General features: G+C 44.7%; 1 protein-coding gene, 1 long non-coding RNA gene and 1 other non-coding gene across 18 annotated transcripts in view; all 3 read right to left on the reverse strand.

Moving 5' to 3' along the window:
• EP400 (E1A binding protein p400) overlaps positions 1–4,921 on the reverse strand; it is a 46,954-nt gene extending 42,033 nt beyond the window's left edge. For all 11 annotated transcript variants that reach the window (XM_077787198.1, XM_077787202.1, XM_077787200.1 and 8 more), the window contains exons 1-2: positions 4,807–4,921; positions 1,293–2,645 (exon numbers count right to left, since the gene is read on the reverse strand). In XM_077787198.1, coding sequence (XP_077643324.1) covers positions 1,293–2,615 — 1,323 coding nt within the window. In that variant the 5' untranslated portion in view covers positions 2,616–2,645; positions 4,807–4,921. The remainder of the gene's footprint in view (positions 1–1,292; positions 2,646–4,806) is intronic.
• A 50-nt stretch (positions 4,922–4,971) lies between these two features.
• On the reverse strand, positions 4,972–15,269 carry LOC110478081 (uncharacterized). 6 transcript variants are annotated; one of them, XR_002466700.2, is made up of 8 exons: positions 15,168–15,269; positions 13,039–13,244; positions 11,101–12,055; positions 8,753–9,644; positions 7,310–7,503; positions 6,743–6,841; positions 6,551–6,633; positions 4,972–5,464 (listed from the first exon to the last, which is right to left on the reverse strand). It is a non-coding gene; the product is annotated as an uncharacterized LOC110478081 (long non-coding RNA). The 6 variants fall into 6 exon arrangements; XR_004148956.2 differs by lacking the exon at positions 4,972–5,464 and having other exon boundaries at positions 6,488–6,633; positions 11,101–11,264; positions 11,868–12,055; XR_004148955.2 differs by lacking the exon at positions 4,972–5,464 and having other exon boundaries at positions 6,488–6,633; positions 8,753–8,888; positions 9,427–9,644.
• Positions 7,978–8,116, reverse strand: LOC116184204 (small nucleolar RNA SNORA49). The gene has a single exon (XR_004148960.1). It is a non-coding gene; the product is annotated as a small nucleolar RNA SNORA49 (small nucleolar RNA).
• Positions 15,270–15,709: the final 440 nt, after the last annotated feature.

The following is a 15,709-nucleotide window of genomic DNA, read 5'->3' on the forward strand; positions in this document are numbered from 1 at the left end:
TAGTTAAAAATACCTGGTTATTTCAGCTGACAAACACGCAACCCAACAAGAACACCTAAACAATTTGACAAAACACAAACCAGGTGAAAAAAAAATACTGAATATCCATTGTCAATAAAATACAGTAAACAGGCTAGCTTTTATGTTACTATATAAAGTAATGATTCCTATAAAAGTGTCAATAACTGTCACAAGCAGAAATATATTTTCCCTAATTAAGAAGCTTATACAACAAAGTACTAAAAAAATTAAAACTTCAGCCATTATTCTGTTAAAATTTCCCACAAATTCCAATTGAAGGTATGATTGCTAATGAGTCATGCCTAAGAGCCATCAAATTTCAGTGAAGGAACTCATTTACAAAGGGCATTCAAAGCAAAACAAGGTTCTTTACATAATACTGGTTCTTCTACAAACAGGCAGCTACATAATTCATAAACTTTAGAAGATATTTATGAGTGCCTCGTGGTGCAGGGGCATCAGTTCTATCTACTCTGCTGCAACCACTTGCCATGCTGGCTTTTGGGCCAGCTTTGCACCAGACTAGTGCTCCAGCACCCACAGGTGGGTACAAACGTGCAGGAAAAGCTGCACAGCACCTGTTAGTGGCAAGCTTCTTTCAAGTTCTTTGCCATCAATAAGCAGTGAATTCAAGTTAGTAACTTAAACCTTTGCATAAGTAACAAAGTGAACTCGTCAATGTCCAGTCTGTAAGTGCTGGTTGTTCATCCTTTAAACAGCAGCTTACACACAGAGCTCCAGGGCACCCAAAACAATGTAATTAATATATGACTGTGGACCCTTACACATGTTCTCCCTCACTAACTAGATTAATTCACATTTTCTGTTGGCTGCAGCAACACTGAACTTCAGTGACATATATGATTAACAGTCACATGAGTCAGGCTAACCTCTTGTAATGCTTTTGCTCATTCTCTTTTGGTTTGTCCAAGTCTAGTTAAGTGAAATTCAAGCTAAGATTCCTAGTCATAACCATTCTGAGAGTTTAAAACCATTTCCATACTTCTACCATCTTTATTTGTGTGCAGCTAGGACAGTTAAAGCTCCCTCTCTATGCTTTTATTTTAAACACAAAAATCTAACAGCACACTCAAACCAACCATCGAATGACACTACCCAGCAGAACTGTATTCTTTCAGGCCAACTTTTATGAAAAACTGCCATACTTCACCAAGCAAAAATGATTTTTCATGTCCTGTCCCATTCTTTAATACCTCACAATCCCAGTGCTACAATTTCATCTATGATTTTATTCCAACAAAGTTTCTTACCTCATCATTGATGACCTCAGATTGTTCTTCCTCTTCTTCCTCCTCCAAATCCAAGTCATTTTGCCTCAGGTATGCTTGCAGAGGAACACAATGTTTCTTCTTAAAAGCTAAAAAGTCCATCATATTCCCTTGAAGATGTTGCAGGAAAAACAGTTCAATCAAACACTCCTTAAAAGTTTCCTTAAGAATTTCCATCTGCTTGTGGTGATGATCCAAACATAGTTTTCTCATTTGAGCAGTTTCTTGGTTGGCAGGAGGAATCTCCTCCAACTTTTTGGGCTGTTTTTTCACTGCTGTGTTAGCTGTAGGAGTGAGAGGAAGACTCGACAGCCCCTGTGGCACAGTGGCCCGTGAAGGACTTGTGGGAGGAGGAGGTGATGTCATTCCAAACGCACTCGGTCCTCCAACCCCTGCTATCAATCCACCAGAAGTCCTGTCAAATCCAATGGGTCTACTCAGCTGCTGCCCTTGAAGCACTTGCTGTTGCTGCTGCATAAGCTGCCCCTGGATAATATTGCTGATTTGGGGTGGCAAGCTGGTCGTTGTGATGTGGCCCGGGCTAGTCAAAGATTGCATATTTGCCCCGCTGGCCACGGGGCTCTGAGGGCCGAGGTGGTGGATGGTGCCCCCAGACTGCGAGTGGGGCTGCGAGAGCCGGCGCTCCCTCACCGTGGCAGGCGGCCCGGACGATGGAAGCTGCACTTGTGCAGCAGCTCCTTGAGCAATCTGTGCGATCCCCGGGCCTTCCTGGTACACGAAGTGTCCGCCGTTGGAAGGACTCAGGCTGATCTGCCTCACGAGCACGCTGGCATCCACAAAGCCTCTGGTGGGGCTCTGGCTGCACATGCCCAGGCCAGGCCCGGGGGTGCCCGCCCGGACGCTGGGCAGCGCCTGCACCGGCACCGGGTTGGGTTGGGTGGGGCTCTGGGACTGCACTTGCTGGGGCAGCGGAGAGGTGACCTGGATGTACGAGGGGGATCCATGCTCAAAGCGCCTCTGCTGGGGGCTGAACTGAAAGCTTGGGGACGTCGGGTTTGGAAGTGGCAGCGGGGTGAGCGTGATCTGCTGGTTGCCCGAGGCCACCGGGCCCACGTTCTGCAGGGTGATGTTCACGTTCTGCCCGGCCACCGGGCTCCGGCTCATGATGAACTGCTGGATCTGGTAACTGGGCGACTGCGGCGCTGAGGGACTCGCGGAAGGCGCGAAAGAGGCTGCGGGGGACTGGGGTAAATTTGCCTGTTGTTCTTCTCCCTCACTGCCTGTGAAGGACCTGGATCTCTGCAGCTGGCGCTGGGCATTCTGAGGACCATTGCCATGGTGCATTCTCACTGATCTAACGTTTTACAGTGTAATCTAAAAAAATACAGAAAAACAGACATTCAGAGAATGTAAAAACTCTTCTGCAACTGAAACTATTTAGTTACACTTAGAAAGATTGCCTTATAGTAAGAACTCTGTTATCCTGGTTTTGCAGTTACTTAAAATGTTTCAAATTATCCAAAACCCTCAGCACAACAAAAATCTCACTCAAATCCCTCATAAATTTCTCTAGCTAATACTGCTATTGAATAGTCTTGTGTTCCCCTTAGCTAGGTAGAATGGCTTCAAATAATAAAAAGAATGAACAGGACTTTTTCCCTTGCTATGGAACTTTAAGAAATAACGGTCTCCAGCATCAAGGCATCTACTCTTTTTTCGTGTTCATTATTATCAATGTTTCAGTGCTTTTAACTCTTAATGCAAAGTTATTGTAATTGCTGAAACATATCTGAAACACTGTTTCAACAGCAACTAAAAACAAGAAAATAGACAGACTATTCAACTTCATTGTTCTAGCTACTGAAGGCCAAGTCATCTAAATGTATGAAAAACCACTGTACTTGATGCTTAACTTTGCCTTCTTGTCCTTCAGAACACAAAGAGACAAAAATTAACCAAATCTGCATTTCATTTAAAATGCTGTTTATTGAGTCAAGCTACCCAGAAATCCCAAAACGTTCTGGTTTTGTATTTCAGTCACAGACAAACAAAAATTCCAATGACATGCACTGACAGGTAGACTCAGGGCTGGGACTCACACAGAAATAGCAGCAAGAGAAAATGAAACCTGATGGTTTTTTTTTTTCCTTTCAAAATCTCTCGCCTCTTTTGAAAGCAACACTTTCACTTTTAGCATTTCAGGCCATACATAAACATGCTGCCGCTCCTGTGTGTTCCTAACTCGGAGTTGGTCGCAGGCAGTACCAGGCAGCAGCACACCGGCCCGGCAGCACCGCTGGGAAAAGCCGGGATGCAGCGGGCGCTGCCGGCTCTCCCGTTCCTCTGCCGCCCAGGCAGGGAGCAATCACAGCCCTGCGCCGCCTGCAGCCATCTGCCCAAGCCCTGGGGATGGAGAGTCCCTTCCATGCCCCGGGAAACAGGCGGCTGTCCGGGAAGGTGGAGCAAAGCAGCGCTGTCACACACGTGCCAGCAGCGACAGGGGGCCGAGACCCGGGACCTCCCGTGCCGGGAGTACCGGGGAGTGCAGCCGGCACAGCGGCTCCTGCGGGCGGGCTTCGCCTCTCCCGCCCGGAGCTCATCCCCGCGGGTCTGGGCTCCCCGCACCGGGCTCATCCCGGCGGGTCTGAGCTCTCCGTGCCGGGCTCATCCCGGCGGGTCTGAGCTCTCCGTGCCGGGGCTCATCCCGGCGGGTCTGGGCTCTCCGCGCCGGGCTCATCCCGGCGGGTCTGAGCTCTCCGTGCCGGGCTCATCCCGGCGGGTCTGAGCTCTCCGTGCCGGGCTCATCCCGGCGGGTCTGAGCTCTCCGCACCGGGGCTCATCCCGGCGGGTCTGAGCTCTCCGCGCCGGGGCTCATCCCGGCGGGTCGCGGCTCTCCGTGCCGGGCTCATCCCCGCGGGTCTGAGCTCTCCGTGCCGGGCTCATCCCCGTGGGTCTGAGCTCTCCGTGCCGGGCTCATCCCGGCGGGTCGCGGCTCTCCGCCCCGGGGCTCATCCCGGCGGGTCGCGGCTCTCCCACTCCCCGGAGCTCAGATCTGATCGAGCTCCCGCAGTAGAGCGGGAAGGAGAAAAAACTGCACTCCTTACAGGCCCCTTTTCCAAAAGATTAAACAATACTGCAGTTCTTCGAGGTATCGCGGTTCTTTCACAGCGCCGATAACAAATAGTTAAGATTCAAACGATACCACATGCATCAAGGTCTTGTTATTTTAATTACCCGCACCTCACTAACACTTACGGCCCCAGTGAAAACACTTAATTAATTACAGGCCGCTAAGGGAGGTCCCGATGCAGGGATCGCCTTTTGTGTACGAGCAGCGCGGCGGGTCCCCGGGCCGGGGCCGAAGCGCGGCGCCGCCGCCGCTCCGCGGGGACTGCCCCCGCCCGGGGCTCCCGGCCCGGCCCCGCGTCCCCGCGCCGCGCCGGGCGGGCCCGTCCCCCCGCGGTGCAGCGGCGGGGCTGGCGGGGCCGCTCGGTCGCGCAGCCGGGCCCGGGCGGGCCCCGCGGGCCGCACTTACCGCGGGCTCCATTCGCTGCGGGCAGGAAGCGAGGGCGGGGGCGCCGCTACCAGCGCCGGCAGGAGACAAACCGCGTCCCGCCGCGCCTGCGCCGCCGCCCGCGGGCCGCGCCTGCGCCGCGCCTGCGCGCTCCGCGGGGCCTGTCGCGATAGGAACGGGCTCGGCGACAGCGCAGAGAAATTGTATTTATTGTGGCGGAGGCAGGGCAGGGGAAGGAGCGAGCAAAGGGACCGCGCACCGAGCTGGGCTGTCGCTTCTCCCCGACAGACGGTGTGGAAATCCACACTTGCAGGGACTGGGAGCGCCCGCAGCGGGGCCAGCCGGGCTAACGGAGGTGATGGAGGGGCTGGAGCAGCCCCAGCGGGGCAGCGCTGAGGGAGCCGGCGCTGCTCAGCCTCGGGCAGAGGGCTGAGAGGGGACCCAGCCCTGTCTGTCAGGGCCTGCTGGGGCTCGGGGCACGGCCGGCGCTGCTCGGTGCTGCCAGGTTACAGGACGGGACACAGCGGGCGCACACCGATGCTCAGGAGGGGGCACCCGGACACGAGGAAGGACTTGTGGTACATCAGATGGAGCCGTACTGAAGCACTTCAGGCGTTTCTTTACATCAGCACGAGCACAGATTTGATTCTTGGACACTTTACCTTAAGTAAAGGTCAGCCTTTGATAAGAAAAAGGTCCCCATGAAATACATTCGTGCTTAAGAGAAAAGAAATTCACCAGATCACCAGTGATTTACTGTTAAATCTGAGAAAAATTATTGACAGTGGAAGTAAACTTACAGAAATCTATTTGAGGAACTTCTTTTTCTAATTGTCATTGTCATCAATTTGAATTCTGACTGAAATCGATTTGATTTGATTCAAAATTCTGTTTTTTATCAAGTCTTGTCTAAGAGAAAGGATGACTACCTGCATTCTGAAATAAATACGAAGTGAAGGCTTAAGTACCAAAAATACGTAATCAAAAGTCCCCCTGTCTCAAAATTAATAGTTACCAATAGTCTTGACTGAAGATAATTCATATCCTACCACTTAAAAGTTAAAATAAACATCTCCCCTCCCTTATTTTTAACATACTGGTTAGTGCAAAATGATACATCCAAGGTTGTGTTGTCATAAGATCGAGGAAATTTCATACTCCTAAGTGTGTGGAAATGTAATAAATATTAATATATATTAATATATATATATATAATATATTAATTAATATATATATTATATATAATAACAGTATTATTCATACTGTTAGGAGAAGGTATTTACTAACATTTGTTTGTATACCAAGCTATTCAAAATTCTAAAATTTAGTTATGTTTCTGCTTAGTAAACACTCATGTAGTACTCTAACAGCAATGAGAAATTAAAAGGAAAAAAAACCAAAAAAACCAAAAAGGACCCCAGAAGTCGCCAAGTCCTCACAATGTAAAGCAAGTTTCAGCTTGAACTCTCCTTTCCCTCTGACCTGCAATGGTTTACATGTAACCATTTTGGCGTTGCTTTGGAGAGTGATTAACATGTTACTAGAGTTAAACACATCACTGATATGATCCAAGACCTTTAAGAAAACAATGCAAAATTTTTTTAATCATCCTAAAATCAAGTTGAGAAAAGTCAGAATTACAGATGTGTGTGACACCTTTTGCTGCAGATTTTGCAATGTCAATAAAAGGGTAGCATTATAATTGGAACACACAGATCTTTATTACAACTTCTCAATATTACCAATATTTATTAGATATTGTTACCTTCTGATTTTCTATATGAGCTGACAGTTCAGGATTTCTACTGAATTTAGCTGTGAACACACATCAGTGGTTCCCAAACAAGCCTAAAAATAAATAAACCATTACCTTTTCAAAATTCTGTCTCATATCTAGTAAAACACTTATTTTTTTATGTATCATTAAATTCTGCTCACATTCTTAATGTTACAGTACCTGGGATAAAAAGTCTGTTGAACAATCCCCTCCCTGAGCAGCCAGTTCTTGAATCATGTTTAATACTCTTTTTCAACAATAGAATTACCACTTAAAAGCCTGTAAAACAAAGAAACCCATTACATTCCTTGTGGTCTCAGCACATCCTTCCAAGACAAGAAACAGTCACTTGAGAGAAGTTTTCAAATACACCTTAGACCTACACACACAGCATCTCCTCACTGGTGGATCTGAAATTCAATGATGATCAAGAATGACATTTCTTGTTTATCAAGGGCTGAAAACACCCACATTTATTTTGGCTGTCCCAACACAGAATTCCAGATGGTTTGTTAGATGAAAGTGGGAGAGAAAGACAGGAGCAGAGGCAGCAGTGTGGGAAGGATGTGATTTTCATTTTCCCCCTAGTTTGAAGGGAAAGGTTATGATATCATCTTTGAAGGCATCTTAAAAGCCCAAGTTACTTAAACTAGAAGGGTGACCTCAACCAAAAATCCTAGTTTCTCCCCAAATCATCTTCTCTCTACTTTTGCTTTTAAACCACTGCTTTCTTAGCATGAAATTCACCTGTATGTGTGGGTATCTCTGCCTCTTGCACTTTTGTCACACGACTCCATCTTTGTGTCCATCAACAGATCTAAATCAGTGTCAGAGAAGACAAGAGGAATCACATCTGTGTGACTGACACCTGTGGAGGGAGTGTGGGAACACAGGATAGCACTGAAGGATCACTTGTGTTGGTTGAAGCTTTTTATGAATTCCTAAAATGGGGAAACAAGCAACTTAACTATAAATTCACATTAATATAGGATAAATCTCTAAAAAAACTTTTTTTAACAGAGTGAGAAGACTGGAAAAATTGCTTTCTTATTACTTCCCCAACCTACATTAAGTGTGCAAACACTTCAAGTTATTTGACTGCCCATATTACAGATCTACACAGTTCATAATTAATCTGTCTACCCTTAAAGCTATTAATTTATGGTGCAGCCATATAAAATCTAAAGATCTATTACAAGTAATCACATCATGTCCTATGACTAAGCACACCTGAGTTGTTATTCCTGTACATGCTTCATTATTTTTCTTGTCCATTGACTAAATCAAATCCCTTCTGTTCTGCTGCCTTGTGTTGCTTTAAGGTAAAGTATTATTTAATGTTTTATACTGCATCTTACAGAAAGCATAATGATGCAATTTGGAATAAAAAATAAGAAAAACTTCAATATATTGTTAATGTTTGCTCAAGTTGTAGGCCCCAGAGGATATAGAGAATCTTGCTGGGGAGGGAAAGGAGCATATTTTCAATTTATCCTCAGGCAATGCCAGGGCACTTTACGAAAAATAAAAGCCCCTGGAGTAAGGCTGAGGAACTGCCAACATAAAAACACAAACTACACTTAAAGTACTAACAATGTAAACAGCTACAAATAATGAAAGCAAAGGCAAATTAATCAAATGGCTATTGTGAAAAAAAAAATCTGCATTTGAAGCACAAATTGCTCGTAAACATATGATAACTAGTGGCATACTCCTTGGAAACACCCTAGATGCCTCATCAAATAGTAATATGACTGACATATTTCATACATAATTACATATTTGAGCTACAGCTACATACATAATTTGGTTCAATTAGTAAGGAAATTATGCAAATGAATCTCATTGTCTTAAGACTTTCCTTTAGCATTTGCCTTCCCACCATGAGCACCTACTCACTATGAGCTTGAGGAAGAGATCCTCTTACCAGCTAATGCCAGCTGTGAGCACCACTCTCACAAACTCTCACACACATGAGGAAATGGAAATTCAGGAAAAGCTCCAGGATGTTGAGCATTGCAATCATCTGTGTCAAAATCAGCACCTGCTGTCCCTTCTGCTTTCAGCTGCCAAAGCAGGACAGCCAGAGCTTGCCTGGTTGTGAATGAGAACCTGAGGGTTCTGCAGGTCACATTCACAACTGGACACAACCCTTGCACACAGGTGTAACCAGTGGTGGGTGTTTAATACCTGAATCACGCTGCACCATCTCTGTTCCTCGAGACTGAACTGCAGGAGTTTCATTCCATGGCTCCAAGCCTAAGAAGGATTTGCTCCATACAAACATGGAGGAGCAACTGCTACAGCTGGGAACACACACAGGTCTCTATAAAACAAATCAAAACTTTTTTATACTGATTTTTAACTGCTCGGGCTATTAAACACTCAAAACCAGTAATGTTGCAAAGAAGCACAAAGCACCTGGCTAAAGGTAATAGAAAGTAAATCAGGACATGTAGTTTTAAGTTGACATCAAGTAAGTGAAAAAAAAAAACTGAAGAGGAAATTACCACTATCCATAAAGTTACCAAGAGAAGCTTACTACAACTCCTACTCTTTTTTTTGTCAGCATTAACTTAGCACAACAAATACAAGATATGTCAAAGTCAAGTAGAATTGTTATATAACTAATAACAGTTGTCATGGAACTATTGAGAGTTTCAGATCCTAGAATGATCCAAAAGTATACATCTGAGATGCAAATAGGTTCAGCATAGAGGAATGTAGCCTGCAAAAAGGATAAAACAAGGCAGCCAATTTATCATTTAGCATTTTACAGTTTTTCACATAAATACCCTGTTTTGGAGGGTAGCACACACCCACCAAATTTGTGCAAAGGCTGCGCACGAATTTGTCTCAATTACCTGGCAATAACATCCTTCAGGGCAATCTGCTGCTGATTCAGTGTCAGAATGAGTTCCTGCAATGGATCCTCAGAGCCTCTGAAGTGCTGGAGTATGGGAGGCAATTTGCAAAGCCAGCCCAGCACCACTTGTTAATCCTGGCAGAACAATGCTGAGAGATTTTTCTTTCATTGATCCAAGAGCAAGTTTCCAACAGGTCTCTGCCATACACAGGGGTTCTGCAACAATGACACTCATTCAAGAAGTATATTTTGTCCAGGTGTTCCTTCAGTTCTCCCTTTCTCCTGGAATATCCTTTAAATTCAAAATTTTTTTCTGAATCTGTTGTGACCAGATAAAGATCATGCAAAAAACAAAGTTGAAAATAAGGATAATTTAGCTCAGGCAAGAGTTCTGTGAATGGAGAAGAGAGCAGGAGAAAAGCTGACACTTGTGACACCAAGGACAAATGTTAGCTTTGGTACTGCAATGAAAAATAAATCTGCTTTCCTACTCTATGCCTACTGGCAAAAATATTATTTTTAGTCAGTAATCTGAGCAGAAAGAGGTACCCAGCTGAAGAGCATATGGCAGGAGAGCTTCTGCTTCTCTCAACACACTATACTGTAAAATTCAAGTACACCAAATGCTCTGATGCTCCAGTTATCTCTGAAGGATCACATGGAAGGGGCATAACAGAACTCCCATATCCCCTAGTCATCTTTGGAGTCTGGAAACAGCAAGAGAACTCCCCAAAAGATGCTAATAAGGGTCAAACTTCTTAATGGAGCAAAGCTTTCCTATGGGTATGGTTTCAAAAACACTGCAGTTTTAAAATCAGATTTCACAGTAACTGTTTTGTGTATGCTATTTCCAGGAAACCAAAGGTGTCTAAACAGAAAAAGAATGAGTTCTTTTTCTGTTTTACATATATACTTCAGCTATCATTTCCAAGTCTTTAACTTCAGTAGCTGCCAATGCTCTCTTCTGGCAGAACAGGCTAAGAACACTAGTGCAGGACATTCTCCTTGTCACCTGTCACAGCCACATGTCACACAAGCTGTCTTGGGCTTCACTGACCCTACTCTTCTCATATCAGGCTAACTTACTGTAAGATTTAACTCTACATTGCTCTACAGCAGAATTATATTTGCTCCAAGACTCAAAACTGAACCCTCCTAACTTCTCCTCCGAGGGAAGACTCAGGAACAAAAATCAAATAAGCTCAAAATTTAACTGAGCATTTTTTTCTCCCTCTGTCCTTCCCTCCCCCTCTTCCCCATCCCCCGCAAAAAAAATCTTTAGTGCTTTGCAAGTACATCCTAATATTAACTCGAAGGAGAAGATTTAATTATTCTGCTTAGGAAACTACTCCAGAAGCAATTTTCAGTGTTTGATCAAAACCACAAGTGACTTCAACTCTTGAGCATGGCCAGAAAGATCGAAACTGAGCTTTCATAAATGAAAAGAACTATTAAGCAGTAAGAAGCACTCTGCTTTCCCTCAGAAGACTGAGGGAGAAGATTTTAAAGGCATAAAGTCTTTAGCAGTGATCAGTTTGAAAACAAAAGATTAAAAAAAATTAACAAATAATTATGAATGAACTCTCTCAACCCTCACAAATATTACTCCTTTTCATATGCTATTAAAAAAAAATCAATTAAAAAAAAAATCAATCACCTGAACAGTACATACCTGTTTGGTTTGACCTTCTCTGGCTCAAGTCTGGGTGATGAAGGGGAGTAGGAGAACTCTTCAATAAGCTTTTCAATTACCTTCAGTTTTGGCAGCATTTGTGCTTTGTAGCAAGTAATTTGGTTTTCCATCCCAATCACATCAGAGAGAGACCAGTCTGTGTCCTTAAGTAATAGCAAAAGAAAAAAAAAAACCCACACAAAGTAAAGAAATATTTTACTACTATTCCACTGCAGTTAAAATAAAAATCGCAATAATAGCACAGTGTCTGAGAATGATGAAAAAGCTCCCAGCTGATGGCAGAATTAAAGAGGAACTGGAAGAGCCACGTGTCATGTGACACTGCAGAGAGCAGCTGCTGTTACTTTAAAAGGTTCCAAGAGCCCACAGCATGGAAATAGAGCATTATGCTCATGTTACCAGGAGTCACAGACAGGGCAGCACCCTCAAATGACAAGCTCTGCAGTTAATTCATTGCTCACAATTAAATAATTTGTCTTTGTAGAACTGGCATTCCAGACTCATCTATTCCCACCTTGACACATTAACCCTAAAATAAAACCATAAAGTTATTTTAAGTTTTTACTTGATTTTATCTAAAAAACACATTCCTAAAGAAAGAAAAATAATTACAATCCCTTTAGTACTGTTTAAAGTTTACAAACAGTGAAGAGGCAACCCCAAACTCACAGATCCTCAATGATCACATCCTAACCATGAAAATGCTGCCTATTATTTTCTGGTTGAAAAGATCAAATTCACATTACTCTTTCAACAGCTATCATCTTTCATTTTCTTTCTTGGAAAAAAAATCTGTTGCCATCCACTGCATTTCTTCCAGAAGATAATCATGGTGTGATTTATACTGTGGAGCCTCATGGAGTTTCGGCAGAGGTTTCAGAGATCATAAACTTTCTTTCCTCGATGATGCTGTTTGCTGCAGAATTTCATTTTCCTTCAATTAAACACAATTAAAGTTATGTTTCCTACTGCACAACACAAAACCAAGACAGACACTGAAAAATGTTAAAATGTTACATGGATAATCAATAGAAACAATTATTCAGTCCTTGGAAACATTCCATGGATTTTGAAGTTGCACTTTAGTAAAAGATAATGACTAATGCATTTTGTGCAGCTTTTGTAAAGTTTCTGAAGGACTTCGTGAGACAGCAGTAATACCAGAAATGAGTAGAGAATCTTGGGATGCAGAGCTACTCAGTCTTGAGAACTTTTGTTTTTCCTCCTAAAATACAGTACCCCTAGATCTCATTAGAAGTGCTGACTGATTCAGTGAGAAATTTCACAGAATTTAAATACTCTGCCAGATGGCAGATGGACAAAATTCCCTAAAAAATTCATATAAAAACACATTTAGTTTCATGCATTTTTATTAACACATGTAAGTATCCTGCAACTACTGGCAAATCAGCAGAAACAGCACAAATTTTCATGGTCATCCCCCTCCCCCCTTATTTTAAAATGGTGCATGAAATTTTTAAATGATGGATTCTGTTTAATTAAATCTCCTTCTAGGGCTTCATTACAGAACAAATGCTACTTCCCTAGAGAATGTGTCTGACTCCTTCTCACTCCTTTCCTTTCTTCAAGAAAAATCATGTATATCTGCAGCACTAATTAAAACCAAGCGAGAGGTACAGTTATCCACAGAGTATTCTAAATTTAAAGGAATACAAAATCTTTTTTCAAAGATTCATACCCAGCTGAGCTATACCACAGCTGTCTGAAGCAAATTATCAGGTTTGGCAAAGTCACCTGCAAAAAATACTGGAATCATTTGTTCCTTTCTCCCCAGGCTGGAGTGATAAATTCTGCCATCCACAAAGTGCCCACACAAAACACAAAGGTCAACACTCCCCATAGGAGAAAATATACAAATGTTGTATTTTTTAAATGTTGTACAATATACAAATATACCTGTTGTTGTAAGGGAACTGGAGCTGGGACCACAAGCACTTGGTTCTTATCCCATCCTGCTGGTTGTACCTGCTGGGTTCCTGCTGTGTGCAGCAGGTAAGGAATTAAGCAAACTTGACAAATTTGGTCCATTTTGCTGTTGTTTTTCCTCCTGGCTGATCTGCTGAGCCAATTGAGGGACAGGAGGCATTCCACCTGCAGAGAGACTGTCAAAAATTGCAGTTTCAGTAAAGAAAATAGTGAAATGACAAAGAGAACCAAAGAAAGTGGCAATACAGCCTGTTACACAGCTGGTGAAATCAGCTTCCCCACCGCACCCCAACAGACCTGCCTGCCTGGAAGCTCTGAGGTGTGACTCAATCAACAAGTCAGTCTAGGATGCTTATCCACTCTTCAAGCTGACAAGATCTTTGCTAACAACACCCTGCAGAGAGCTGACAACTACACAACCAATCTCTATCAGGGTATCAAATGACCAAAAGGGAAAAATTTCATGCAACAACATTAATTAAGGAAAGCAACAAATTGGGCTCAGAGGGTACAAATTTAAACCCAATGCATGGAAAATGAGATGTGCAACACTTACTAGGATCTCTAAGATTTTCTCCAGAGGGTTTTTTAAATGCGCAACAATTGGTATTAGATATAATGTTACAATTACAGAAAAGCTCATTAAAGCAGTTACCGTTAATTATAAACCTTAAAACTTACACTTTGTCTTAAGTCATTAATATAAGTACTAGATGTAACAGCATTATTTTAAAGTTCATTACTTTTTTTTAAAATTGCTGTCAGAACTAATTATGAGTCTCTGTGAAGCACTATTTTGGAACTGAAATAAAATTAACCTAATAAAGTACCTCTTTATCAAGAAAATGGTGCATTGGGCTACCACTTCCAAAGCTCTAACCACTTTTATATCTTGATTTAAATTTTACATTCACTTTATTTTGCTACAAAACGGTTGTGCAGAATTGCTTCCTGCACAACAGTAAAGGTTGTCTCAATGGTTACCGACCTTTTAACCCAAATTAACCACTTGAATTCTTTATGGATCCAGTAGATTTATCCAGTTGCTCTATCTCTAGCAGCCAGACCTGGAGGGTTCTGGCAGCTCATTCTGAGTCTGGACTGGCTATGTTCATACTTGGAAGAAGATGCAGGATGGCCAAGCTTTCAGCTTTCCCCAGCCCAGGGGCTCACGGGCTGCAGTCACAGAGAGAGGCCGGCGCTGTCACACGCACGGAGATGACAGAAGCTGTGACAGGAGGGTGTCACTTGCCTGGTGTCATCCCGCCAGCTCCAGACCTGCTGTTTCCCAGAGCAGCGGGGTGGGATGTCCCTGCTCTAAGGGAATTGCAGCCCGGTACGCGGGGTGTCGGCGCTGCCTCGCAGCAGGGCTAACACGGGGCTCGGCAGTGCCCCTCGCACCGCTGCGTGCTCCGGACCCCGCCCGGCACGAACCAGCGACGGGCGAGCCCTGTCCCTGTCCCGCACTGCCCTGTGACATCCCGCACAGCCTGACCATGTACTACCCCTGTACACCCTGTGACATCCCGCACAGCCTGACCATGTACTACCCCGGTACACCCTGTGACATCCCGCACGGCCTGACCATGTACTACCACAGTACACCCTGTGACATCCCGCACGGCCTGACCATGTACTACCCCGGTACACCCTGTGACATCCCGCACGGCCTGACCATGTACTACCCCGGTACACCCTGTGACATCCCGCACGGCCTGACCATGTACTACCACAGTACACCCTGTGACATCCCGCACAGCCTGACCATGTACTACCCCGGTACACCCTGTGACATCCCGCGCAGCCCGACCCGCTCCGCACGCCATGTATTACCCCCATACAGCCCTGTGACATCCCGCCCAGCCCGACCCGCTCCGCACGCCATGTATTACCCCCGACCCGCTCCGTACACCATGCATTACCCCCATACAGCCCTGTGACATCCCGCGCAGCCCGACCCGCTCCGCACGCCATGTATTACCCCCATACAGCCCCGTAACATCCCGCCCGGCCCGACCCGCTCCGCACGCCATGTATTACCCCCATACAGCCCTGTGACATCCCGCCCAGCCCGACCCGCTCCGCACGCCATGTATTACCCCCATAGAGCCCCGTAACATCCCGCCCGGCGCTCCCTCACGGCCCGGGCCCGCCGCGCTCTCCCGCAGCGCCCCCTCACGGCCGCCCCTCGCCCCGCCCCGCGCGGCGACACCATTCGCCTCCCAGCGCGGGGGGGAAACCCAGGCGCTCCCACCCGCACACGGGGGGAGCTGCGACCCTTAAGTTTTTGTTTTTATTTTATTATTGTTTTTCTTCTACAAATAAGATTTTTCTCTTTGATTTCAACTGTGGTACATATCACAGCTTTGGGGCCTTAATTATAAGTAGATAAATGGAAATTTTTTTTCAGATTGAAAGGTATAAAGAAACGGAGCTTTGGATGGAGGTCACTAGTATGGACCAGCAATAGATGTAAATTAAAATCCAGGCAAAAATCCTCTCCAGGGCACTTACACACTTGCTCATATAAAATACAGCAAGGCCTTCACGATAAAAGAAAAAGCTCTAAAGAAAACCCAGAAAATGAACATTGGAATCCTTTTTTAAAGGACAGCTGTGCCCCCAAAATATCCCCCAAAGT

Source organism: Lonchura striata, chromosome 18 (genome assembly GCF_046129695.1).
Source record: "Lonchura striata isolate bLonStr1 chromosome 18, bLonStr1.mat, whole genome shotgun sequence".
NCBI classification, from domain to species: Eukaryota; Metazoa; Chordata; class Aves; order Passeriformes; family Estrildidae; genus Lonchura; species Lonchura striata.